The sequence below is a fragment of the Citrus clementina genome, unplaced genomic scaffold (assembly GCF_000493195.1).
Source record: "Citrus clementina cultivar Clemenules unplaced genomic scaffold, Citrus_clementina_v1.0 scaffold_4, whole genome shotgun sequence".
NCBI lineage: Eukaryota > Viridiplantae > Streptophyta > Magnoliopsida > Sapindales > Rutaceae > Citrus > Citrus x clementina.
This window is the reverse complement of record NW_006262274.1, coordinates 19,071,801-19,099,197: the sequence shown is the minus strand read 5'-3', so window position 1 is coordinate 19,099,197 and position 27,397 is coordinate 19,071,801. Positions and strand designations below refer to the sequence as shown.

At 34.5% G+C, this 27,397-nt stretch overlaps 4 protein-coding genes and 1 non-coding gene across 6 annotated transcripts; 2 read left to right on the top strand and 3 right to left on the bottom strand.

The window, feature by feature from the left end:
• The first annotated feature begins 63 nt into the window (after positions 1 to 63).
• Positions 64 to 3,685, top strand: LOC18043564 (elongation factor-like GTPase 1). The gene has a single exon (XM_006437570.2). The coding sequence runs from the start codon at positions 478 to 480 to the stop codon at positions 3,550 to 3,552; it is 3,075 nt and encodes a 1,024-aa protein (XP_006437633.1). The 5' UTR covers positions 64 to 477; the 3' UTR covers positions 3,553 to 3,685.
• Positions 3,686 to 5,006: 1,321 nt separating this feature from the next.
• On the bottom strand, positions 5,007 to 6,193 carry LOC112099172 (protein-S-isoprenylcysteine O-methyltransferase A). The gene is given in 7 exon segments (XM_024186285.1): positions 5,007 to 5,084; positions 5,558 to 5,662; positions 5,664 to 5,879; positions 5,881 to 5,922; positions 5,924 to 6,016; positions 6,018 to 6,164; positions 6,167 to 6,193. Coding segments are annotated over 7 exon segments (708 nt in total).
• Positions 6,194 to 6,438: 245 nt separating this feature from the next.
• Positions 6,439 to 9,619, bottom strand: LOC18043563 (superoxide dismutase [Fe] 3, chloroplastic). Of its 2 annotated transcripts, XM_006437569.2 has the most exons (8): positions 9,286 to 9,619; positions 9,116 to 9,193; positions 8,835 to 9,026; positions 7,829 to 8,000; positions 7,108 to 7,181; positions 7,006 to 7,032; positions 6,886 to 6,909; positions 6,439 to 6,807 (listed from the first exon to the last, which is right to left on the bottom strand). In XM_006437569.2, the coding sequence occupies exons 1-8, from the start codon at positions 9,370 to 9,372 to the stop codon at positions 6,682 to 6,684; spliced, it is 780 nt and encodes a 259-aa protein (XP_006437632.1). In that variant the 5' UTR covers positions 9,373 to 9,619; the 3' UTR covers positions 6,439 to 6,681. The 2 variants fall into 2 exon arrangements, with proteins under 2 accessions (XP_006437632.1, XP_024041811.1); XM_024186043.1 differs by lacking the exon at positions 7,006 to 7,032.
• A 15,703-nt stretch (positions 9,620 to 25,322) lies between these two features.
• On the bottom strand, positions 25,323 to 27,239 carry LOC112099171. Its single transcript, XM_024186284.1, has one exon. It carries the CDS (start codon positions 27,237 to 27,239, stop codon positions 25,323 to 25,325), a length of 1,917 nt encoding a protein of 638 aa, XP_024042052.1.
• Positions 26,725 to 26,831, top strand: LOC112099346. Its single transcript, XR_002906150.1, has one exon. It is a non-coding gene; the product is annotated as a small nucleolar RNA R71 (small nucleolar RNA).
• Positions 27,240 to 27,397: the final 158 nt, after the last annotated feature.

Genomic DNA, 27,397 nt, shown 5'->3' with positions numbered 1-27,397 from the left:
TTTTAAGTATTTAAAAAAAAAAAAGAGTTTTAAGAGAAATTTTGAGGGGCGGCAAAAGGCTTCTCTTTTCAGAATTCGGCAACCAGTCGGCCCAGCCCAACGAGCACAGCTTGCCATTTAGCTAAGCTGTTTGTCTCCGCGTTAGTACCTAAAACGGAAATTTCTTTCTTCCGCCGTCGGCCGTGCAGCGTCGCGGTTTTGATCAGAAGAACAAGGGTACCATCTCCAGTCTCTACTTCCTTAATAAAAAATGTGCTTTTGTATTTTCAACTTTCACCATCTGTCTCTCGTCAACACCGAATGCACTTTCCATTCTAGGGTTTCACCAATTCTCCACAGAAAAGAACCCAACAGAATAATCAAACCTCAATATTATTATTAAGGGTTTTATTTTATTCTGTTTTATTTTCACTTTCTTCTGTTAAAAATCCCATTTTTTCCCCTCTTTTTCTTTTCTCTTTGAATTAAATTGATAAAATGGGTGACTCTGATACACGAAAAATCCGAAACATATGCATACTGGCTCATGTTGATCACGGTAAGACAACACTTGCTGATCATCTGATTGCCGCCACCGGCGGCGGTTTACTTCACCCTAAACTAGCTGGTAAACTTAGGTTTATGGATTATCTTGATGAGGAACAAAGGCGTGCTATTACGATGAAGAGCTCTTCGATTGCTCTTCATTATAAAGATTATGCTATTAACCTTATAGACTCCCCTGGCCATATGGACTTTTGTAGTGAGGTTTCCACCGCTGCTCGTTTGAGTGATGGTGCATTGGTGTTGGTTGATGCTGTTGAGGGTGTTCACATTCAGACTCATGCCGTTTTGCGGCAATCTTGGATTGAGAAGTTGACTCCGTGTTTGGTACTTAATAAGATTGATAGGTTGATTTCTGAGTTGAAGTTGACTCCGTTGGAAGCGTATAACCGGTTGTTGAGGATTGTTCATGAAGTGAATGGGATTATGAGTGCGTATAAGTCGGAGAAGTATTTGTCTGATGTAGATTCTTTACTTTCGGTGCCATCAGAGAAGCTAGGCGATGAGAATCTTCAGTTTATAGAGGATGATGAGGAAGATACATTTCAACCGCAGAAGGGTAATGTAGCATTTGTGTGCGGATTGGATGGATGGGGTTTTAGCATAAGTGAGTTTGCCGAATTTTATGCTACAAAACTTGGGGCAAGCACTGCTGCATTGGAGAAGGCTTTGTGGGGTCCTCGGTATTTCAATCCAAAGACAAAGATGATTGTGGGGAAGAAGGGAATAAGTACAGGGACTAAGGCTCGGCCCATGTTTGTACAGTTTGTTCTAGAGCCATTATGGCAGGTTTACCAGGCTGCTTTAGAACCAGATGGGGATAAAGGGGTGCTTGAGAAAGTGATTAAATCATTTAATTTGTCTATTCCGCCTCGTGAATTGCAGAACAAGGATCCAAAGGCTGTGCTTCAGGCTGTCCTGAGCCATTGGCTCCCTCTATCTGATGCAATCTTGTCGATGGTAGTGAAATGTATACCTGACCCAATTTCTGCTCAATCCTATCGGATTTCCCGTTTGCTTCCTAAAAGAGAGATTTTGGATAATGATGTTGATTGCAATGTACTAACAGAGGCTGATTTTGTGAGAAAGTCAGTTGAGGTTTGTAATTCTAGCCCAGAAGCTCCATGTGTTGCTTTCGTTTCGAAGATGTTTGCTGTCCCTATCAAAATGCTGCCTCAAAGAGGTTCAAATGGGGAGATTTTGGACAATTATGCTGACAAAGGTGGAAATGGTGAATCAGAAGAGTGCTTCCTTGCATTTGCAAGAATCTTTAGTGGAGTTCTTTATTCAGGACAAAGAGTTTTTGTGCTTTCAGCTTTGTATGATCCATTAAAGGTGGAATCAATGCAGAAGCACATACAAGAAGCAGAGTTGCAATCCTTATATCTAATGATGGGTCAAGGCTTGAAACCAGTAGCATCTGCCAAGGCAGGAAATGTTGTGGCGATCCGAGGTCTGGGTCAGCAAATATTGAAGAGTGCAACTCTTTCATCTACAAGAAACTGTTGGCCTTTCTCGAGTATGGTATTCCAGGTTTCCCCCACTTTAAGAGTTGCAATTGAACCATCTGATCCAGCAGATATGGGCGCTTTGATGAAAGGTTTGAGGCTTCTGAATCGAGCAGATCCATTTGTGGAGGTTTCTGTTTCATCTCGTGGGGAAAATGTACTTGCTGCTGCAGGAGAGGTTCATCTGGAAAGATGCATAAAGGATTTGAAGGAGAGGTTTGCTAAGGTAAGTTTGGAAGTCTCTCCGCCTCTTGTGTCCTATAAAGAGACCATTGAGGGCGATACATCTAATCCATTACAGAATGTGATATTGTTGAGTGGGAGCTCAGATTATTTTGAGAAAACAACTCCAAATGGGAGATGTGTTGTTCGAGTGCAAGTCATGAAACTTCCTTTTACGGTGACTAAGGTGCTTGATGAGTGTGCTGATTTGCTTGGAATTATTATTGGAGGGCAAGCCAATAAAAGTTTGGAAACCCAGAGATCAAGCAGTGGTGAGGACGATAACCCAATTGAAGCTCTCAGAAAACGCATAATGGATGCCGTGGAGGATCATATTTCTGCTGGGAATGAGAATGACCAGTATCGGATGGAGAAATGTAAAGTAAAGTGGCAGAAACTTCTTAGGAGGATTTGGGCACTTGGTCCAAGGCAGATTGGTCCTAACATCCTCTTCAAACCAGATGATAAACAAATTGATACTGAGTCCTCTGTTCTTGTAAGGGGTTCTGCTCATGTATCTGAGAGATTAGGCTTTGTGGATAACTCTGATGATGGTGATGCAGCTGAGGAGATACCTCCAGGAGTTAATCGAGCTTCATTTGTGGAAGCACAGTCTCTCGAGAGCAGCATAGTGTCTGGATTTCAGCTAGCTACAGCATCTGGTCCTTTATGTGATGAACCAATGTGGGGATTGGCTTTTATTGTTGAGGCTTACATCTCTCCTGTGGCCGGGAAATATGTTGACTCTGAAACTTCCCAACAATCTGAGCAGCATGGCATCTTCTCTGGGCAAGTTATGACAGCTGTTAAAGATGCATGTAGACAAGCTGTGCTCAAGAAGAAACCCCGACTTGTTGAAGCCATGTATTTTTGTGAGTTGAACACACCGGTTGATTCTTTGAGTAAAATGTATGGAGTGGTTTCCCGAAGGCGGGCCCGAGTGCTGAAGGAGGAAATGCTGGAAGGTTCTGCACTTTTCACGGTTCATGCTTATTTGCCTGTTTCTGAAAGTTTTGGTTTTGCTGATGAGCTTAGGAAAGAAACTTCTGGTGCTGCAAGTGCTCTTCTTGCCCTTAGCCACTGGGAAGAACTTCCTGAGGATCCTTTCTTTGTACCCGAAACAGCGGAGGAGAAGGAAGAGCATGGAGATGGTTCTAGTGTTCTTCACAATACAGCAAGAAAACTCATGGATGCTGTGAGGGAACGGAAAGGCTTACCTGTCGAAAAAAAGGTAGTGGAGCATGGAGCTAAACAGAGGACCTTAGCTCGCAAAGTTTGAAGGTGGTTAAACCTGGTTGTATCTCTAGCTGTAAAAGAAATTGTAAGACAATACATGTCATCAGTTTTGATGTGAAAAGTTATAGGCCATGCGAGCAAATTTATTTTTCAGCATGAGTTAATTTTCAGCCTTTTCTCATTCTCATTCCCTGAATTAAATCCAATGTGATTCTTCTATATTACTTTGCTGGATTTAAGCTCTAGGCACGAAAAACAAATTTGTTTTCCCATTATTAATTTTGACATTCATATTTTCTTGGCATTATCTCAAACATTCTTTATCCCTTTGAACTTGAAGTCATTTCTTTGGGGATAGCTTTCGATCATTATTAGGCCAGTTGCTTGATAGTTGCGGCCAAGTGCAGTAACTGATCTAAGCTTCTGACGTGGAAACTATGTTGATTTTGGTCGTGGTTATGCTGATTTTGTTTCTTCTATATAATATCCCCTAGCCCCTAGGAATTAGGTTCCGGATAAACCAGCTGTTGCTGCTTTATGGGTTATGGGTTCTCAAAACTTCCAACATAGATGCCACAAAAGGACACTCCCCTCTTCATATGGGCGGCCGACACCTTAAACTACTCAGTACTTGCTAATATATAGGCTATCTGGAACTCTTGTACTAGAAAGCACTGCCTTGTTCTGTTTTTGCCCCTCAACTTAGACTGTAGTTTCCATGCTTGCTCTGGCTGAGGGTATGGATTTGGCTACGATTTTATTCATAATGATTGCAAGTTAGATTTGTAATGTCCCAGGATGATCTTTTTTAAGTTGTCTGAGGTTCAAGTTTATAGCCTAGCAAGCGGTTCCTGGAAAAGAAAAAATAGAGATATGCCGCACCTTAATTTCAATAAAAGACATGGGGTTTATGCAAGTGGTGCTCTACATTGGTTAGGGAGATACAATAATGACTGCCGTAATAAGGTTGTGGCATTTGGTTTAGCCCTTGAGGACTACGAAGAGGTGCTTCTGCCACTGCCTCTGTTTCATCAACTTGTGGGTACCAACGCAACGGTAACCATAATTTTTATATGGAGTTGGAGTTGGAGTTGGGAGAATTAGAATGGTGTTTGTGCGTGGTTGCTAATGAAGAAAATGCCGTGAAGGATTCTTAGACAAAATTGTTTTCGTTTTCACCTGAATCAAATCAAATTGATTGTTCTCCACTACGAGCTGATAATCCGATTCTCTAAGTCGTAGAAATCCGGGACGCATAAAGTCGGTAGGTTATTTTAACGGGGGCAGCCAAGTTCTTTCTTGAACGATTATGTTGATCTTCTATTTTATGATCTGAAAAACAACAAAGTTAATGATGTTATACCCCGGAATAGCTTCCAGAATCTTGATAATTTGAATGTTTTGCAAACCCTTGTTTCGTGTGATGATTTGAACTAACAAACTGATGGGGAGGTGCCAGAGGAATCAATCAACCGAAGACCTGATCAAGAAGCCGTATCAAGTCTCTAGCTCATCCTCGCAAAGATCACGAGTGTCGTGACGAGGAAGATTCTGGTGCAAGAAATATTGAAACTCCTGTATTTCAAAATAAGTAGAATAAATATCTATGCATTTATTTTTTAATAGAATCAACCGTACAAACAATAAAAAGTATTTTAATAGAATCAACCGTACAAACAATAAAAAGTATCACTCTTTACTTTGGAAATCCATAACAAGAAGACAAGCTTATATGGTGAACACAATCAAATACTCAGCATTACTGCCTACATTCCAAATCAAAATGACAAATTGAGTAACACAGCAATGGAAGTGCCTCTCTTGTCACAACATGAAGCACGGCCCATGCCTAAATTAACAGCAACAGGCAATATATATTATGAGAAATAACTCGTGAACCTAATGGACTAAAATAACTCGGGATGATGGATCTCTACGGCCAATAACTAAATTTCTGACAAACATTTTCTTAAGCTTCAAAAAATCTCTGAACTTTCTATTATATTCTATTCCCTACTAAATGGAAAGGCTAAAAAAAAAAAACAAACCTGCCCACCGAATTCATATATGATCACTTCAGAAATGGCAGAAGGAACTCGCCAGGCATATTCCTCATATCGTAATCCAAAAAACTGTCTCAAGAAATACTCTTCCATGTGTTATCATATCAGCAAAGGAGTGACAAACAACAATTGCAGGTCCAATTGTGGACATGGGATTACACAGCATTGTCTGAGTACCAACTGACGGAATGTGGAAGCCACAGTAGCTAGGATGACTGGCGAATCTATGCACTCCATGAGTAATCAGTTCGTGATGTTCCTCACGAGAGACCTTGATGAGATACGTGAAAGCCCAACCAGCTGTGATAGATCACCATTTTGCGTATGATTTCCGCAACTATAACCACACGGCATCACCAGACCCGCATTGTTTATCCACCAGTATTCCTTCTACACTGGAAAGAAAACAAAATCGATAACATACTGCATCAAGAAGAACGGCATTTGTCATAATAAAACTTTTACTGATAGTGATCAGAATTGACCTAAGAGTAAACTACTGACTCCCATGAAAGGCAATTGCTAAAATGTATTCGGGAACCTGAAAGAAGAATGCTGTGAAGGACGTCTGATATAACTGTCTGCCAGCTGTGTGTAACCCAATATTTCTGTCATTTCCATCAAACGAACTCTCAGTTTTCTCTCGGTCGTCTAAAGAAGGGCATCTCCTGCATCTGAAAGAGAGCATACGTTGCTTCCCCCTTTTTTTTTTTTTTTGGCTTTTAAAATTAGTAACAAATACATATGACAAATTGTACATTTCTGTTTAAATAACTAGAAAGTTTATTTTTATTTTGCAATTGTAAATTCAAATTTGATCATGTAAATAAATAAAATAATATATGTTGTATTTAAATCAAATTAAATTGCACCACATTTGTTACGGTTTGGAACTGTTACATGCCTAATACTAATCTTTTAAATTTCTAATCTACTCAATTGAACTGAACAACAAACATATTACATAATACAAAATTTTTCGGCATTACAACATCTTCTCAGTCGTAGCCTATGTGTTTCTACATCCAGAGGGTTTCTTGAGACCTTATGCAGTTGCTTTAGAGGCCTTGCAACATCCTTTGCTTGCAGCTTCTCGACATAGAAACATTTCAAGCAATCGGAATTTTGGGTTCGCCTAAATTCACGAAGGCCTCTGCACGAGCCATTCGTGACATTGCAGCATTCCAAGACACAAGGTGGTTCATAAACACGTTTGCATATGTCCCTTTGTCATTCTGTTAGAACAAATCACAGGATTGTTATGGATGGCATCTTATGGAAGGTAAACAGATGAGGTAATGAAGGTTACATACCTTGTAATCCAGATAATAAGCATGCTGCAAAAAGTAAAAGAGAAATAAATAACATGTAGCATAAAAAGGATTAATAGTTTCAAATTTACAGAGGGGGGGGGGGGGGTGTGGAGCGCTTACCTCCCACATATCCAAACTGATGATGGGCTGCATGAGGAAAGATGTTTAATGCAATTGTTAAAATGGAAACAGAGTATTCACTCAAAGGGATTAAGATCGTACGATGTCATTCCACACAAGTGGATTTATGGCATTTGATGTTTTAACCACGGCGAGCCTTCTCTCTTCCCTCTTCACTGAAAAATTTCAAAGTAGCACCAAGCAGGAAAATGTTATCAACAAAATGAACTAAGATTGACAAATGAATATACTACTAGTAAGCTCAGCCAGCAGGCAAAACAGTATTTCATCTTCAAATATTTCTTTTACTAAAACATAGATCCATAACTTTTCTGACATCAAATCCTCTGATACATCACAATCAAAGAAGTGAACAAAAATGCTTTGGGAGGGGAGGGAAAGCAGTGGTCAGAGAAGGGAAATATTCATGACAGCCCTCATGACCTATCTAACTTAAATGTAAAAACCGCGCATGCTACACAGTATGATACTAAACAAATTATTAAGTAGTCAAGAAGGTATATTTCAGGTGTCATTTATTATTCTTGTTTTGATAAAAGTTACTTTACATGACACTAAAGGTTGGTCTAAAAATAGCCCAGAAAACAGTGTGTCCACATACTAAAACATAGAACTTTAAGTTGCACATAAAAAATTAAAAAACCATACTAAAAAAATTAAAAAACCATACTTGGTCACCTAGCCCTACCCATTACATTTGGAAACAATAAGGAACTTTAATGAAAGAGATCTAAAATCTGAATCAAAATGCAATGCAATGTAACACCAATTAAAAGGAAAACCAACTTAACAAAGAGCTTACAAACAAGCCAAACATAGCCAGAGCCAAACAATGTGAGGGCAGCTCCTATAAACTTCTCTTTGAAATTTGTAAAGGAACCAAAGTCCTTTTCAATCTGCTCAAGTACTCCATATTTGGGTATGTCACCTCCTCCAGGCTGCATGGACTCCCAAAAGAAGTCATGGTTCCAGACCTGCAGTGGCAGGTTAAAACCAAAGATTTCACATTAGTGTTACCACTTCAAATGGACATTAAAATTATTTAAACAGGGTGAAATGTAAACAAGTTCATCCTTAAGAACTCTAGAAACATACAAAGGATAAAGCACTCCAAGACACCGACTAGGTTAACTGTTGTTGCCTGTAAGAATTTCCCATTCCATAAAGGTTTGTTTACTTCTGAAGCTCTATCTACAATATGGAAAACCAGTAACATGCATCAACCAAGGTCAATATTGTAAAGTACTATAAAATGGCATAGAGAAGCTCTTTGGCTTCTTGATCAAAAAATTGGGTGGGTTTCAACTGATCCTAAATATGACACTATTGGACCATAGAAGACCAAACCCAAAATTTGGAAAATAAGCCAAATCTTAGATATAAGGCTTTTCTGTTTTTAATTATATAATGCATAAATGTAAACCAAGCCCCTTTCATTCCTAAGTCCTAACGTGAATGGATTCAAAAACAGTATTGAACTCTGAACTAAATTCTTCCTCTTCTTTTCAATAATTAAAACTTCAAATTTCATTGATAATAACAATCAACGATTTCACTAATCATACAATAAAGCAAGAGAATGTGGTATAACATCAACATTCACTTTATTCTGAAGTTAAACTCCAAGCTTTAACATTTGCTGAAAAGCTATTATATATAAACCCAAAAATTTGTTTTAAAGTCAAACAAATTAATCAGACACACCAATTTATGAGCCACTTTTAGCAAACTTCACTCAAAACAATTTTAACATTAACAAGAATAGACATTATATCATGAAGCCACCAAGCAGAGAGTTTCAACCGTACCTGTACAGCATTGTTGAATACGGGTAAAGGGTTTCCACTGTTATAAGAAACTTTAACAAGTTCATCCAAAGTGTATCCATACAACACATCATCTTTCGCAAGGTGTTTATTCAAACCTTCCACATAGCCACGATGAAGCTCTCCCCAATGCACTTCCAGCGTCCGCTTGCTCATATAAGGCTCTAAAGCATCCTAAAAAATAAAATAAAATTCAGCGAAGTAAAATGTCAATTTCCATAGGCTTGTCCAGCCCATTTACAGAAACAAACCATTTCACTCACAAGTTTATAAGGAGGTGTCTTTAATCCATAATAAGCAATGATTTTGGGAGCTCTTTGTGACCCATGAAGCTGTCTTCTCTGCAAAAACAGATAAGATAAAACAGAAATGCTTTTCTGTTCAAAAATTTGAGTAAACAAAGAAAGGGTTTTAATTAAAGCAAATAACGAACCGAATGACAAAACTTGGGAATCTTCGAGGGATTGAGCAGAAGATGAGTACTAGGTGGAGCCAAGGGATTACAGGTAACTGAACCCATTTCAGTTCTCTGTCGATTTCTTTTTTCTTTTTCTTTTTTTTTTCAAGAAAAGATTAATCTCTTTGTGTGCAAAGTGGGAACTGTGCCTTTGAATTTTTATTTTGCCCTAGAATGCAAATCCGTTAATTTATCATCTACTGTAAAATGTCTATTATTATTTAGTTGTTCTTAGAAACTATTATATTGTGTTCGTATCGTATACGCTTGTTTCCTCCATTTATTGGTGTTGAGTAATAAAAAGTATCAGTCAAGCATCTCTTAATTTCTCACCCACGGACAAGTCTCCTCGGCTAAATATTATGAACAAATTCTTTGGCTGTATTCCATTATGGAGCATGTACCAATAAGAAATGAATACTGACCAGAGGTTCATATCGACCAAGTTCTTGTTAATCAGAGAGAGGACACGATCTCACACCCACGCGACAGTTTCGTTATGACCCAAACTGCTGAAGAGAACACGATTCTCCACATTTATCCACTTTCGGCGGTTGAAGGCCTCTTGAGGCCCTTGATCACCCACGTTTAACGGGCATGGGAAGGGCCTAGAAACATGGAACAACTATCTATAAAAGCTAAGAAAAAAGAGAGAGAGGGATACAAAAAAATTGGAGAGAAGGGGAAACTCTGTCGAATTGATAGCGGACATTACTACATAAGAATCCTAAATACATTCTACTTTAAGAACATTGCAGTTAGTGTGCGTAACTTAAATCATATAGTTTTTTCGTAAATACCGTATACTGACTTAAGCATCAGAGGGTTTATGCTGAAAAAACTATCGGCGTCTCTGATTGGTTTCTGTGAACGCATGATTGGAAAGAAGAAGAAGAATTACTTAAGTCCCAGGAGCTCGGGCAATTACTAAAGCTAATGGAGTGCAACCTTTTTCATCATTGTCATCACAATCGTTGGTAATCCAATCAGGTCGGGCCAAGGGCGACCAGATTTTAGCATCAACAATAGGAAAAGAAGTTTGTCTACTTAAAATATGCATAGAAAAAATACTAAAAAAAGAGATGTAAACTCATTATTTTTTTAATAATATATATAATAAGATCCAAGTCCAATATTAACATATATGTATGATTAAAGTCTCGTATAAAAAAAAATCCACAACCACACAGAGGTATCAATTAACCAAAGAGAATGGTTGTTGAATAAGTACAGAGCTAGAAAAATTGAATAAAGAAAGAAAGCTAGAACATTTGATTTTAAATAAATAATCTCTTATAATAAAATAACGGTGTGTTTACTTATCAGTAATGAGAATAGAAATTTTGAAATCAGAATTAATGACATGTTTACTTGCAAAATTCAAAGTAGTGTTACCACAAATTTGGAAATCATTACCCGATTCCTAAGGGGGTGCTTGGGAATCAAAACTTCATTTTCAGAAATAACTTTTTTACTTCTAACTAAACTTCCCAATACTCATTTTATCTTTGATTTAAATAATAATTAAAAATTAAAATTAATAAATTAATAAATTATAACTATAAAAATATTTTAATAAATAATAATAACTTATTATTATAATAATAATTCACTAGCCATTGCTTAGAAGGTATCATTAAAAGATCACAATGCCTAATGAAATAGATATAATTGTGGCTTGCTGGAACCCAGGGTCTTTACTTGATCTAGGACGTGTGATGTATATGCCATTCCAAAGTGATCTATGAACATATTAATAAGTCATTTAATGGTAGTTCCATCTATCATTTTATTGTGAAAGACCAGACTCACCCGTTCTACCATAAGTACGTCCGTATTCCGCTGAGTAGGATTCGCCAATGGATTTTAGTCAATAAGTGGAAAACTTCCTTTTCTCGATCTTGATTCGCGTAGAAAGGTCAGCAATGGTGGTCATATTTTAATTATATAATATTTTCGTAAATAATAATATAATAAAATAATGATAATGATAAATAAGTAAATTATAATAATATTTTCATAAATAATGATAATAGTAAAAAAATAAAATCAATAATAATGTTGATGACGACGACGACGACGACGATATTATTATTATTATTATTATTACGACTACTACTACTACTACTACGACCAATTGACAATAATTAAAAAGGGCATTTTAGTAAATTATGATAATTTATTCCGATTTCAACACAAAGTAGACACATCAATGGAAATTAATCTCATTCCGATTTCGATTCTTACAGCTCAAGTAAATAATTTATTCTGATTCTCATTCCTGATTCTGGTTCCAGCCCATTCACATTCCAGCTTATTCTGATTCCAGCCTATTCGAGCTTATTCTAATTCCAGTCCATTCCGATTACTGATTAGTAAACACATCATAAATGCATGAATTACTTAAATTTGTAAAGAGGACGTGATTAAAACGAATAATTTATTTGCCTACGATTGGGTTAGCCCTGATTGAGCCACAACATCCGGAGATGCTCTTGGATAAAACTTAAAATAAAATGGTTCAATTCACTACAATTCCAATCCCAAACTCTCTTATCTAACTTAGTCTGACTTAGTGGAACAAATTAAGACAATACTTGGTTTTAGATTGGATTTCCCAAGTTGAATTAATATTGATTTGAATAGGGTCATACTTGATCTAACATTAGTGAAAAACTAGACATATGGATTCACCTTGTAAGGTAATTGGAACCTAGAACGCATAATGTTATATCTAATGTTAGCATAACAACTTATCACTGTTAGGTTGCATATAGATATAAGATATCTAACAAGTGACAGCTAAGGATGCATGAGGGATTTTGTCCAGCGCTGTAGTAAATGTTGTAGCAACAAGTTCTTAATTAGAAAAATAATCAAAACTATTAAGTGAGTTTAATCACTTAACTACTCATTTCTTATTGATTGCATTTTCGTGTTTGATTTAAGATTTCCTTTATTGCATTTTTAATTTAGTTTGTTTATTAGTTTGTTTAATTATTTTATTTTAATTTAATCTAAACTGTATTGTCAGAATTACTGTAGCAAATCCGATAATATCAATCCCTATAGAGACGATCTTGAATACTTGTCATTAAATTACTTGTTGTGTACATTTGTATATTGACACCCATAGCATTAGAATTTACACCACCAAATTTCTTATAGTAAGTTTTTCAACATGATGAAGCTGCATGAGAAGTTCCTTTAACATGTAGCAATGAGTTTTGTAACCAGCATGCTTCATTTTCAACTTGAAACTGAGATTAGCTCCCTCTAGAGATGATAGATCATTAATGAGCTTGAACTTCATTTTGCCTATAAACCCTAATAAGCTCAATGAATAAACATTAAAAGCTGATATTTCCATCACAGTTCCAATATCTTCCTTAACATTATTGATAACTCTATGAAATGAGAGTTATAATGACAATTTTAGATTTAAACCAATATTATTTAGAGAGTAAATTATGTGTTTTTATTGCATTTTTAGTTATATTTTGTATAAGCATCTGTTTAAGTTTATTTTTAATAAATCGATGTTGTTTTAGATCACTTTGTGCTCTGATTATGTGCGTGATTGTAGATGATAACAAATCTCAAGTTTTAAGGATGGAATGCTGCAACAGCAAACTTGCAGAGATGATAAAGGACTTGTTAGTAGATGAATTAAAACAAGACTGACTCAGAGAAGATGTTATGGCTATTGCTGCAATAATCCGAGAGCACCAGCAGACAAGATTACGCGCGTGTTAATTGACAAAGTAGCAACACGCGGCACAAAAAGATATACGATTCGAGGTTTCCAAAAAAGGAAACATGTGGCCACATGCTTTTGGTTGTCGTAATTCCAAGATATAAAACGAGCACAAGTGAAAGAAAAAAAAAAGGGAGCTATCACTCATGAAAAATAACAGAGAAAAAAAGAATAAGAGAGAGTTGAGGGCTACAACAAGAGATTTCAGAAGAAAAAGAAGGAGATATAACAAACACCTAGCGGAACTCAATTCTTTATCTTTATTTCTTATTTTCATCACTCTATGAGAATTTATTTGATGGCAAAAACAAGTATTGTTACTGTTTTATTGCATATCATGAACTAAACTTTGATATAATTGGGTTTTAGACAAGCTTAATGGTTAATGACATTTATATGTGTGTTGCTCAGAATCTGCTATAGAATTTTATCTTGATTTTACTTATTACAAATCCTTACTTCGGTTGACCACCTATTTAGTGGATATTAGCTTAGAAGGAGCCTAAAAAATGTCTGACTTAATGGAACAAATTAAGACAATACATGAATACATGGTTTTAGATTGAATTTCCCAAGTTGAGTTAATCTCGATTTGAATAGAGACATACTTAATCTAAAATTAGTGAAGAACTAGAGATAATGATTCACCTTGTAGGACAATTGAAACGTAGAACGCATACTGTTATATCTAATATTAGCATAACAACTGGTTATTGTCAGGTTGCATTTAGATATAAAATATCCAACATGCGATAGCTGAGAATGCATAAAGAATTTTGCCCAGTGCTGTAGTAGATGATGTAGTAACAGAATCATAATTGAAAAAATAATCAACATCATTAAGTGAGTTTAATCACTCAACTTCTCTTTTCCTGTTGAGTTTATTTTTGTGTTTGCCTTGAGATTTTTCATTAGTGCTTTCTAGTTATTGCATTTTTTTATTTTATTTTGTTAGTTCATTAATTTTGTTAACTATTTTATTTTAATTAGATTGAAATTGTACTGTAACAAGTCCTATAACATCAATTTTTGTAAATATAATATGAATACTTATCATTATATTACTTGTTGTGTACACTTGTACACTGACACCTATAACAATAAACATCAACAATTATCTGCTACAAACTCAATCAAACTTGAAGATCAAACAATAAGCTTGAAAATACATTATAATGTTTCAACTTCAAGCATTCAAGACTCGGAATGCCTAATAAAATAGTTTCAATCACATCATTATACAAAAGCGTAGAAGCAATGGATATAACCTTGAGTAAAGTCCAAGAAACTAATCCACAACGCTTGGGAATGTGACAATTTATAGTATCCAATATTATAAATGACGAATTGAAAAGAATAGATTCAAGCAACTCGTATTCATTACTATTACTTAATTCCACACCACCATCAAAATGTAGAAAGAGCTTTTCTACACTGCGTTCTAAGGCAAAACAGAACTAATTATCTACGTCAAAATGACAAGAGTACTTGTACTTGAAACTAATAATGAGCTTTTCAAATTCATAATTAGGACTAGTACGATATTAAAATAATTTTTTATATAATTACTTAATTAGATCTTTCTTCTCATTTCATTCTTAATTCCTCAATTCTCATCAATTCCTTCATATATTTTCTTTTAACCATAAATAAATAATTTTATTATACGTTGTCATAAAATAAGAGGAGCAGAATGCATTGACAAAATTTTACTAGCAAGTTAATGAATATCAAGAAATGAATCTTTATCGATCACAAAAGTTAGTAAATATAATACACACACACACACACACACACACTATATATATATATATATATATATATATATATATATATAGTTTTCTGGTCAGAGATTTTAAAGTGCAGGAAAGTCCGGGAAAGCTACGGCTTTAAAGGCTTACAGTTTTAAGCCTTTAAAACTATACGGTTTTAAAGTTTTCCCGTACTTTTTCGCACTTTAAAATTTCGAATTGAAACATTCTCTCTCTCTCTCTCTCTCTCTCTCTCTCCATATATATATATATATATATAAGGCATAAAATAGAGATTAACGATTTGCTAAAAAAAGGTTAAAAAATTATTCCAAAAGAAAATGAAATTAATCATTAATTTGTAGAATGCAAAAGTAGAGAGAGACTATATAATCGTGAGTAGGGAGAGAAAAATATTAGTAAAGGGTAATTTTGAGATTTTTAAATTTTAAATTCTTAGTGATGAATTTATTTTATTAAAATGGGTGTAGAGATGAATTTAGTAGGTTCAATAGTCCCACCTAATGAACAAAGAGGTATTTAAATAATTTTCAAACTATTAAAGGATATTTAATTAAAACCTCTTTCAAATGAGTAAATATTTGTTGTGTTTGAGATAGTTTGGTTATTTAATTATATGTGAGGGCATAATTTTACTTTTTTAGTTTCTGTATTATATCTACATTGATTTTAACTTTATATTATTATGTACAATTCTTTAAATACTATACTAGATTTTATATTATTATGAATTATAAGTATTATTTTTATTTTTTTAATTGAAAATTAGTAAAAATGAAGTAAAATCAGACAACTCTATCAAAACAATCTTCTAATAACAAAGATAATTTGTTAAACAACTCAAAATAAATAAATAAATAAGCTCGAAATGATCTCAAATCCAAACATGATCCAAATTCATTTGAAAGGATTTGAATTTGTATAACCTAAATATGTCCCATTTAATATGATTCGAACTCGATCTAGTCTGAACTCAACCCAAAGTTTTGATATGATCCGAATATAATTTGAATCAAATCAAATTACAAATTGGGGTTGGTGAAGATTACTTTTCTACCACCCAATTAACCCAAAATTCAATTGACTTATCTGAATCTAAAATTGGTCACCCAATAAAATATGCACTAAGCAACCAAGTAGCAATTGTTCTATTTGAAAAAAAAAGAGGAAGAACTAATTGTCAAACCCTTAAACTGTCATTTCAATTCTTCAATTTTCCTCTTTATTTAATAAATAAAGCAATGCCAGTATAATAAGACCAAGTAAAAGCCATCAATAGTAATTACTTAAGTTAATAGTCCATGGTACATTAAGAATGTAGATTTTTCTTTTCACCTCAAATATTTTTGTTTACCAAATTATAAATTCTTCATACTCAAATTTTCGAATCAAATTTGTCATAACTTGCTTGAATTTTTTATTTATTTATGAAGAATAAAAAAGTGATAGTGATGAACTTTTGTTAAGATTTTGTACAGATGAAGCAATAATTTTATGGTTCTAGATGAAATATACGAATATTTAAAGATATATCTTTTTGCCTTCTCACTAACTATTTCTTCTACTAGCTGCTATCCTCTTTAGTAGCCATTCTAGGGGCACATGGCTATCAGCTCTTGAAAGAGTAGCTTGCAAGCATAAGGAATGTGGATCCATCATTAGAAAGTAAACTCAGGAAATTGACTCAAACATCGAAACAAGGACTTTGAAGAGAAATACTAAAAAAAATCACCCGACTAAAGTCAGTTTAGTTTTTGCATCCATTGCATTGGAAAAAATTTCTATAGAGATTTATAGTGGCTATCAAGCCACACTCGTCACAAACATGGACACTTTACAGATCACTTACAACAAATAATCTTTCCTTGAGAAAGTGAGCAGTGCCATGTTATATGATGTAATCATTCTCTCTCTAACTCTATGTCCACCATGAGAAATTCTAGAATACATCAAATGTAATACAACCAGCTAATACATTGTATGTCATAACATGATTTGTTTATTGTGTAGCTGTCATAGACCTCTGATGTATACCAAAATTTCTCGTCCACCATCGTGCGATTTTCTTTAAGTCAGTTGCCTCGTAAGCATCTCCATTAGACCCCATGCACGAGAATATATTTTGTCCTCTACTAGCTAATATAATTTTTGGTAATAAGTTGGTCCAATGAAGATTTTTGTTTCTAAGAGTCGCTTCCCAATATGACCACTATATATGGTCTCAAGCCCATATGCATCAACCTACACTTGAGTAACACTTTACTGATATTTTCCACCTTAACATATCAAATAATATTTATAATGAAAAATTTTGAATTGATAATAAACAAATTAAAATCAAATCGAAGTTGTTTGTGGTCATATGTTATGTAACTAACCAACCAAGCTTTCAATAGAAGTATAACTTTTGAAGATTACTACTTATTGTAACATCATCAAAAGTACTAACGTCTACTTATTTGTCCAAGTGAACAAAAACCTTTCCCACGTAATTTGTGGAGAACTTGTCACGATCATTAGCCTCAAATTTGGAGGGGTGGGTACCTAAAAAATACACCTCGACGCCCAAGTTAGTGTTTAATTAAGATTAAAGGAAAAGAAAGATGGAGAAGATATGTTTTTATCTCTAGTATGAACAGTGGTTTTAGAGACCAAATACCTCTTTTTCTCTTATAGAGGGGTCTCTATTTATAGATGATGAGTGATGTAGATTTAGGGTTTTGCTTTGAATCCTCAATATAATGACATGTGTCATCCATCATTTATGTACATGTGGAGATGAATTTGATCTAAGGAATTATCCCCCCCCCCCCCCCCCCCCCCGTGTGTTTCCTTACTTGTTTAACATTTGGGCGTGAATTCCTTAGACTAATGGATTGCAAAACTAATCCCCCCCTTGCCATTTTTATAAGCTCCTAGAGAATTTTTTCCTTAGGTATTATTCCTCCGGAACAACTTGGGTGTTATTTACCCCGAAATAGCTTCTGTTATTTGATATGATGGACATGTGGCATGGTTAGGTGCCTTTGGAATATGACACCTACATAAGTGAAACCAATCGTGACAAAAAATAACTGGAAGAAAAAAAAGAAATAATATATGTGACATAATTTTATTGGATAATTTTTTATCAGATAGAAAGGTTGATACGTGCCAAAGTTATAATCAAGACTAGAAATAATTGTGGATTACTGTTTGTAGAAGCTTTGCATAGTTTCACACAGAATGTAATACTAAAATTAATTATTATAATAAAAAGTTTAAAGTACTATAACAACAATAATGCAGCCAGTGTAACTCAACACGAGATCTGTGATCTTTGCATATAATGCAAATGCAGCCAATTGAATTCAAATACAAATACAGTTTGCACATATAATATTTAATAGATGCATGCAAACAAAATTATCATTCATCACATGCGATTATAATTTAAAATGCGCTTATACAAATACATAGCATGAATCTTAACTTGAATACAACATCAATGTAATAGTGTTGTATATCTTATGATCATTTAATAATAAAGTGATTTAAGGAAGCTTATTACATCAGTTAAATTAATTATCATAATGATTATATGCCAACTAAATCAATTGTACACTAACAACAGTTCTAAAAATTCTTGAAAGCAATCAAACTATGATTTGTGGAACTGGATTTTACATGAGCATTGTAACTAACTGGTCTAATTAGCATTTAGAAGAAGTGAATAACCCACCAATTATAATTGTCTACATATAAACAACCACTAGAAAATGACACTTCAATTAGTTAAAGGATCATATAATCACATATTATTGACTAGAAAACAGAGCATAAGCATGACGTACTACATATGGTCAGGAAATGGAATGATCGAGGGGTGAGCACTCAGTATCAAGGAGGGATGAATCTCGCAATGTGTGGAAGTATTAATATAAGTCTCATTTTGATGCCTTGCATGTGCAAGATACTGAAAGAAATTTGCATCTTTAAGTTCATTTTAACGCTTTACGTAAGGGTGGGCAAAATCGGGTTCGGGTCAATCCGATCGGGTTTCGGGTTGTTCGGATTAAACAAGAATTAATCCGAATGTAACCCGAATTATGGACCCGACCCGAACTTAGTTCGGGTCGGGTCAATTGTTAAACTGAATTGGAATTCGTATATTTAATCAAAAACTCCAATTAGAACCGTTAGAGAACCGAACTGAAAAAACCTGAAAAGAATGAATCTGGCGATATTTGTGAACCAGAAGCAAGCCGGCGTTATGCTTACGCCATTTCATTCTAAGAGGTGGGGTCCAAAAACTTGTTGTGAAAATTTTAATATACTCGCAAGCGCACGAATCTAGAAATAGAGTAGTGGTAACGAGGTCGATCCCACAGGGATTGTTATAAATTGAAAAGTCTAATTTAAATCTAAAATTAATATTAATTCTAACCTAGTTGAGCAAATTGAGTTTTTAAGAAAATTAAACCAATTAAACTAAGGAAGCAATTAAAATAAAGGAGAATTCAATAAGATAAGAATTACCAAGGTTTCAGAATCCACCACTATTCAACTAGTAATTATCTAATTATTAATTAATCCCCAATTTTAGAGTGACAACTCGAAATCAATCTATGTCATCTCATGGATATAACAATTAAGCCCAAGTAATTAAATCTAATGTAGGTTCTTTTTCTGCTTAATAATATGACATCTAAGAATCTCATGTAAACATATTGAATAATAAAGAGTCAAAGTTTCCTAAGCACTCCATGTAAACAATTTAATGAAAGACATAAAATCAAAGATAATCATGTGTAAACTTTATAGATCCAAGCATAGAATTAATCGAATATTAATCCTAACAATCAATAATGCATGACAGAATTGATGAAAAGATTTTATTAACATCCAATTAATCATGTGAAATAAAAACCATAATCATCAAAGAACATATATAGGGAATTAATTAAATAAAAAGATATAATTATTTCATTGAATAGGGTTTCATCCTTAACCTCAGTATAAGAAAATTAGCTAGACATACTTGAATTGGGAGCAACAAAATAAATAAATTCAGCCATGGGGAAGCCGAATTGCTGCAGATTTTCTTCTCTGTCTTGAATCCTTACGTCTGCAGTTCTCCCTTCTGGTGGCTCTCTCTTCTTCTTTCCGTCCAGCCACTCCCTCCAAAAGCAAAAACTCTCTTTTATAATATCTAAAATGGACCCCACCTCTTAAATCCTAAAGCCAAAAGGCTTGGCCTTTTACTTGATTTGTTATCACACGTGATCACTCTTAGAATTGCTTTAGGATTCCTTTTGTAATTATGAAAGCCAAGTGTGGGTCCCTTTAAATTGCTTCCAAATATTAGAATGCCATGCATTTGCTTCCCACGTGCTGGCCACTTTAGCTTTAAATTTCTTCTTTGTTTGCACTAGCATGGAGAATTCACTTTATTGGCTTCAGCTTCTTCGGATTGAATTTCATACACATCTATTTAATTGCCTCCACAAATTGACTTGATCTTTAATGCTATCCATTTACTATTCTTTATGTACTTTTCATCCATAATCTCCAATCAATTCTCTATTCAATAAAATAATTCAATTAATTAAAAATAATAAATAAAATTAACTAGCAATTATATAATAAAGGGTAAAATATGTATATAAATTATGCTCATCAAATACCCCCAAACTTAGATTTTGCTAGTCCTCGAGCAAAACTAAAACTAAAACTAAAAAAAATAAAAATAATGAAACAAAAAGTAAATCCTAACTAAACCACTTTCGCAGGTAATCGCGATTGCATTTAGCATATGCAACAAGCCTTTAAACCCCTAGGCGGCCCTAGTGGACGAGTTATAGTCTCGTGAGGGCTTCAGTGATGATACCCACAAACATCATTTTAAATAATAATAATAATAATAATAATAATAATTAATTAAATTAAATCAAAAGAACAAAAAACTTTAAATAAACCATGAAAAATAGCCTCAAAGATTGCAAAAATTATATAGGTTAAAGAAAATTTCAAATATTAGCAAAGTTCTAACTTTAATTCAATAGTCAATCCCACCTCTCTTTCGATTCTTGTAGTGTGTGTGTGAAATCAATTCAATCAAATCCATTCCCAAAATCCTCAACATCCTCAACATCAACAGCCTTCACCTCAAACAAAGAACAGAGTAGGTCAAACTAATCTTATCATCTTGATCTCCAATTTTTTTTTTCTCTCACAGGCTTTTATGTGCATTTTCTTTTGATTTTTTTTTAGCACATGCACTTGATTTTTTTTTCCTTTTTTTTTTCATCAAAGTCAGGAGCTTTCACTCTACCCCTTAAGGTAGCCTTCTTCTCATGGTAGATTATCCTCTACATACTTATGGTACATAGGCCCAAATTACTCAAGGATAGCTTCACTCTTAAGGGTTATAGGTAGCTATTTCTGACTTTGGTGCCCGTGTATACTATTGTGTATTGTGGAGATAAGAATCAAGATAAACAGTCATTTACTCTATCTAAAATTCTCAACTCAGGCTGCGTCAATCTCAAATTTCAAGTCAAAATCATGAAAGAACTGATATTAGTGCTCATGGTTTAAAGAATCTCAATCAAGAGGAACTAACACAAGAATCAAGTATAAACTAAGACAATATTCAACCCTTTCTAAAAACCATATTCATTGTCAATCAAATTCTTATCATTGGCTTTTCACATAAAAACAAAAAACAACAACTTTTTTTTTTGAATTTTTGAATTTTTTTTAAAAAAAATTTTTTGGTTTTTTTTTTTAACAAACAAAGCACACACTATTCCCACCCCCAAACTTAGTCAGAACATTGTCCTCAATGTTTCACAAACAAAAGATATGCATGCAAACAAATGAAAGAAAGAAAAAAATAATAATAAAAACTTAAATAATAAAAAGAAAGTTGGAGAACACACCTGAATGGGCTGGGAAAGCTTAAAAGAAAATACCAAATGAAAAGAAAACATTAGAAAAGAAAAATACTAGAAAAGAAAAACAAACAAAGAAAAAAAAACTACTATTAAAATAAAACAAGAGTGCAAAGATGAACTTAATTAATCCTGATAAACAGGATCATCTAAAAGTATCTCCTCAACTTCTGGTGTTCTTAATTCTAAAAATGGTTTTAATCTTTGGCCATTCACCTTAAATAAATCACCATTTTTAGGATTTTCAATCTCAATTGCTCCATAAGGGAAGACAGTACGAACTATAAAAGGACCAGACCATCGAGAACGTAACTTACCTGGAAAGAGATGCAATCGGGAATTATATAAAAGTACTTTCTGACCTGGTGTAAAGACTTTTCTCAAAATGTGTTTGTCATGAAAGACTTTCATTCGCTGTTTATAAATCTTGGCATTCTCATATGCATCATTCCTGATCTCTTCAAGTTCTGCTAATTGTAATCTTCTCTTGGAACCAGCTTGCTGCATGTCAAAATTGAATTGCTTGATAGCCCAATATGCACGATGCTCCAACTCTACTGGCAGATGACATGCTTTTCCATACACAAGTCGATAAGGTGACATTCCAATTGGTGTTTTAAAAGCAGTTCTATATGCCCACAATGCATCATCAAGTCTCAAAGACCAATCCTTTCTATCTGGCCTAACTGTTTTCTCTAGAATATGCTTGATCTCTCTATTAGAAATCTCTACTTGGCCACTGGTTTGAGGATGGTATGGGGTGGCAACCTTATGTGTAATGGAATATTTGTCCAAAAGAGTGTTGAAAGGTTTATTGCAAAAATGGGTGCCACCATCACTAATGATTGTTCTAGGGAAACCAAAACGAGACAGAATATTACTCTTCAAGAATTTCACTACAACCTTATGATCATTGGTTTTGCATGGAATAGCTTCAACCCACTTCGACACATAGTCCACTGCAACCAATATATACTGATAACCAAAAGATGGAGGGAAAGGTCCCATGAAATCAATACCCCATACATCAAAGATCTCAACCACAAGAATAGGATTGAGTGGCATCATGTTCCTCTTTGAAATGCTACCCATACGTTGGCACCTATCACACAAAGAACAGAAAATATAAGCGTCATGAAAAAGAGTAGGCCAATAAAAACCACATTGTAAAATTTTTGTTGCTGTCTTTTTAGCACTAAAGTGGCCTCCACAAGCTTGTTCATGGCAAAATGAGATAACACTTTGAATTTCATTATCGGGAACACATCGCCTAATAATCTGATCAGCACAATATTTAAATAAATAGGGATCATCCCAAAAGAAGTCTTTCACTTTAGATAAGAACTTTGTTCTATCTTGCTTAGTCCAGTGCTCTGGGATTTGACCTGTAGCAAGGTAATTAACTATATCAGCAAACCATGGTACAACATTTATACTCATAAGTTGCTCATCTGGGAAAGACTCATTCAAAGGTAAAGATTCTGGAATAAATTTGAGATCAAGGCGAGATAAATGATCCGCCACAACATTTTCAGAACCTTTTTTATCTCTAAATTCAATGTCAAATTCTTGTAAAAGCAACACCCAACGAATCAATCTTGCCTTAGCATCTTTCTTAGTAAACAAATATTTTAAAGCAGCATGATCAGTAAAAATAATCACTTTACAACCTATAAGATAAGATCTGAATTTATCAAGTGCAAATACCACAGCTAGCATTTCTTTTTCTGTAGTTGAATAGTTCAACTGTGCATCATTGAGTGTCATACTAGCATAATAAATCACATAAGGCACACGATCTAATCTTTGTCCTAAAACTGCTCCCACAGCATAATCAGATGCATCACACATAATTTCAAAAGGCAAATCCCAATTAGGTGGCTGAATGATAGGTGAAGAAGTCAATAATTTCTTAAGCTTTGCAAAGGCATCAAGACAAGATTCATCAAAGATAAAAGGTGCATCCTTAACAAGTAAATTGCATAAGGGTCTAGAAATTTTACTAAAATCTTTAATGAATCTTCTATAAAAACCAGCATGTCCAAGGAAAGATCTTACTTCTTTTACGGATTTGGGATGTGGAAGATTAGAAATTAAATCCACCTTAGCTTTGTCGACTTCTATACCTTTGCTGGAAATTATATGACCAAGAACAATACCTTGTTTTACCATGAAGTGACACTTTTCCCAATTTAGAACCAATTTCTTTTCTTTACATCTCTGCAAAACTAATGTTAGATGCTGCAAACATTCATTAAAAGAATCTCCATAAACAGAAAAATCATCCATGAATACCTCAAGAAATCTCTCAACCATATCAGAAAAAATGCTAAGCATGCATCTTTGAAAAGTAGCAGGTGCATTGCATAAACCAAATGGCATTCTCCTATATGCAAAAGTTCCAAATGGACAAGTAAAAGTAGTTTTCTCTTGGTCCTCTGGAGCTATAGGGATCTGATTATAACCTGAATATCCATCTAGAAAACAATAAAAATCATGACCTACAAGTCTATCAAGCATTTGATCAATAAATGGAAGAGGAAAATGATCTTTTCTTGTGAATGAATTCAATTTTCTATAATCAATGCAAACACACCAACCTGTAGTTACTCTAGTGGGAATTAATTCATTATTAGCATTAGTAACTACTGTAACACCAGATTTCTTAGGAACAACTTGCACAGGGCTAACCCAAGAGCTATCTGAAATAGGATAAATAATTCCTGCATCCAATAATTTGATTACTTCAGCTCTTACCACTTCTTTCATGTTAGGATTTAGCCTACGTTGCATTTCCCTAATAGGTTTAACATTTTCTTCAAGATGAATACGATGCATGCAATCTACTAGATTAATACCTTTAATATCAGCGATGGTCCATCCTATTGCCTCCTTATGCTCTTTTAGAATACCTAACAACTTACCTTTTTGCTCAAGATCGAGGGAAGAAGAAATAATAACAGGTAGAGTGTCAGATTCCCCTAAGAATGCATATTCCAGAGTGTCAGGCAGTGCTTTGAGTTCCAATTTTGGTGGTGCCTCCGCAGATGGGCTAATTTTCTTCTCAGAATGAGGCAGTAGTTCTGACTTTGTCTTCCATTTAGTTGTGTCCGTAATTAGAGGTGCATCAAGTAAAGCGCTGATTTCTGCAATTGCACTGTCATCATTAAAAGATAAATCAAAATGAGTTAGACATGCCTCTAATGGATCATCATTATGATTAGAAATGAATGAATCTTCTACTAATTCCTCTATCATATTCGCTTCAACAAATTCATCTTCTTCTTGTGGCTGCTTGGTAACATTAAAAATATTCAATTCCATGGTCATATTACCAAAAGATAGCTGCATGTTTCCATTCCTGCAATTAATAAGAGCATCAGCTGTAGCTAAGAAAGGACGACCTAGAATAACTGGAGTGTGTTTCTTAGGATCATGTACATGCTGAGTATCAATAACGATAAAATCAACAGGATAATAAAATTTATCAATCTGTATCAACACATCCTCTATAATACCACGAGGTATTTTCATTGATCTATCAGCAAGTTACAAAATAATAGGAGTTGATTTTAACTCACCTAGTCCAAGGTGCATGTAAACAGAATAAGGCAAGAGATTAACACTAGCACCTAAATCCAATAATGCTTTATCAAAACATTGGTTCCCTATAACACATGAGATAGTAGGAGAACCAGGATCCTTAAATTTTGGTGGCATTTTACATTGAAGTAAATTGCTAGTTTGTTCAGTTAAAAACGCCTTTTTAGTGACATGTAAATTTCTCTTTTTAGTGCATAAATCTTTCAAAAACTTGGCATAGGAAGGAACTTGCTTAATGGCATCGAGTAAAGGGATGTTTATACTTACCTGTTTGAAGATTTCCATAATCTCACCTGTTGAAGTCCCTTTCTTTACCTTTGTTAACCTTTGAGGAAAAGGAGCCTTAGGAATGTAAGCTGGTGGGCCACTCTCTTCTAGATCATTTGGTGATGAGTCTTGTGATGGAACTGGATCTGAAGAAGTAGGCTCAGATGTCTTCCTTGTTTGAACCTCTACTTTGTTGTCAAATAATTTTCCTCTTCTCAAGGTCATAACAGATTTTGCTTCTTCATGTTGATGGCTTGAACTCGATCCAACTTCATGCACTCCTTTGGGATTAGGAATTGATTGACTTGGGAATTTTCCTTTTTCTCTCTCAGCTACAGTAGTTGCTAATTGACCCAATTGATGTTCAAGTTTTAGAATAGCTTGAGTGTTTGACTGAAAAGCTTGTTGGGTTGACTGAATGAAACTTTGAAGTGTATCCTCTAAAGAAGGTTTTCTTTGTTGGGGTGCAACAAATTGAGACATAGGTTGTTGGGCAGGAGGATATACTTGGTTAGGAGGGACAAATTGTTGATTGGGCATGTTAAATTGTTGCCCTCCTTGGTTTGACAAATGTTGATTTTGTTTCCAAGAAAAATTAGGGTGATTCCTCCAATTAGGATTATATGTGGATGAATATGGACTATTGGAGGTTTTCTCATATGATTGTAAGGCATGTACCTGCTCAGAATAAGCCTCTTGATAGGCTGGTAATGATGGGCAATTCTGTGCTGTATGAGACAAGTTAGAACAAAGAGCACAAACCTCATTAGCTACACTAGGATGATGATTCATGGATTGGTTTAGAGATAAGGCATCTACTTTCCTAGAAAGCGTAGCTAGAGTGGTTTTCACATCAAAGTCATCCTTAACTTCGTATAGACCCTTCCTACAAACTTGAGATAATTTTTCCCTTTGATTTGAAAAATCCCATTGTTGAGAATTATCAGAAAGTGAATTAAAGAAATCCCATGCAGCCCCTTCATGTAAGTTCAAAAATCTCCCACCATTCATAGATTCTACCATATGACGATTCGACATGGTTAAACCGTTATAAAAGTATTGTATAAGTCTCCATTTCTCAAAACCATGGTGGGGGCACTTGAGGAGTAAATCATTGAATCTTTCCCAACACTCGTAAAATTGCTCACCCTCTCTTTGATAAAAATCACTTATCTCTCTCCTAAGGGCATTTGTTTTAGACATAGGGAAAAACTTGGTGAGGAACTTATTACTCAATTCATCCCACGTAGTAATAGACCCAGCAGGAAGTGAATTCAACCAAGCTTTTGCTTTGTCTTTTAATGAGAAAGGGAACATACGAAGCTTAATTGACTCATCATTAAAATTTTGAAAACGAAATGTAGAGCATATGTCAAGAAATTCCTTAATGTGCAAATATGGATCCTCTCTCTCTAACCCATGGAAAGATGGCAAAAGTTGAATGACAGAGGGCTTGAGTTCAAAGTGTGTTGCTGTGGTTTGTGGCAACACAATACAAGATGGTTGGTTGGCTGCAAGTGGTGAAAAATATTCTCTAAGGGTTTTCTCTGCTTGCACTGGTGGAAGTATTGGCAATAGTCTATTTGGGTCATCCATCACTTCTAAAGAACTAGTTTGACTACTATCAATTTTCGACTCTCTTTTAATCAAACGATTTGTTAAATCACGTTCCCAAACACTCATAAACTAACTAGACAAGGAAAGAAAGAAAAACAAAATAAAATAAAACAAATCAACAATAATAAAAAATAAAT

Coding starts and splice junctions, on each gene's coding strand:
- LOC18043564 (XM_006437570.2), top strand. CDS start 478: ATGGGTGACTCTGATACACGAAAAATCCGAAACATATGCATACTGGCT.
- LOC18043563 (XM_006437569.2), bottom strand. CDS start 9,372: ATGGGTTCAGTTACCTGTAATCCCTTGGCTCCACCTAGTACTCATCTT. Junction 9,194..9,285: donor TTCCCAAGTTTTGTCATTCG/GTTCGTTATTTG, acceptor CTGTTTTTGCAG/AGAAGACAGCTTCATGGGTC. Junction 6,910..7,005: donor TCAGTTTGGATATGTGGGAG/GTAAGCGCTCCA, acceptor TACTTTTTGCAG/CATGCTTATTATCTGGATTA.
- LOC112099171 (XM_024186284.1), bottom strand. CDS start 27,239: ATGGATGACCCAAATAGACTATTGCCAATACTTCCACCAGTGCAAGCA.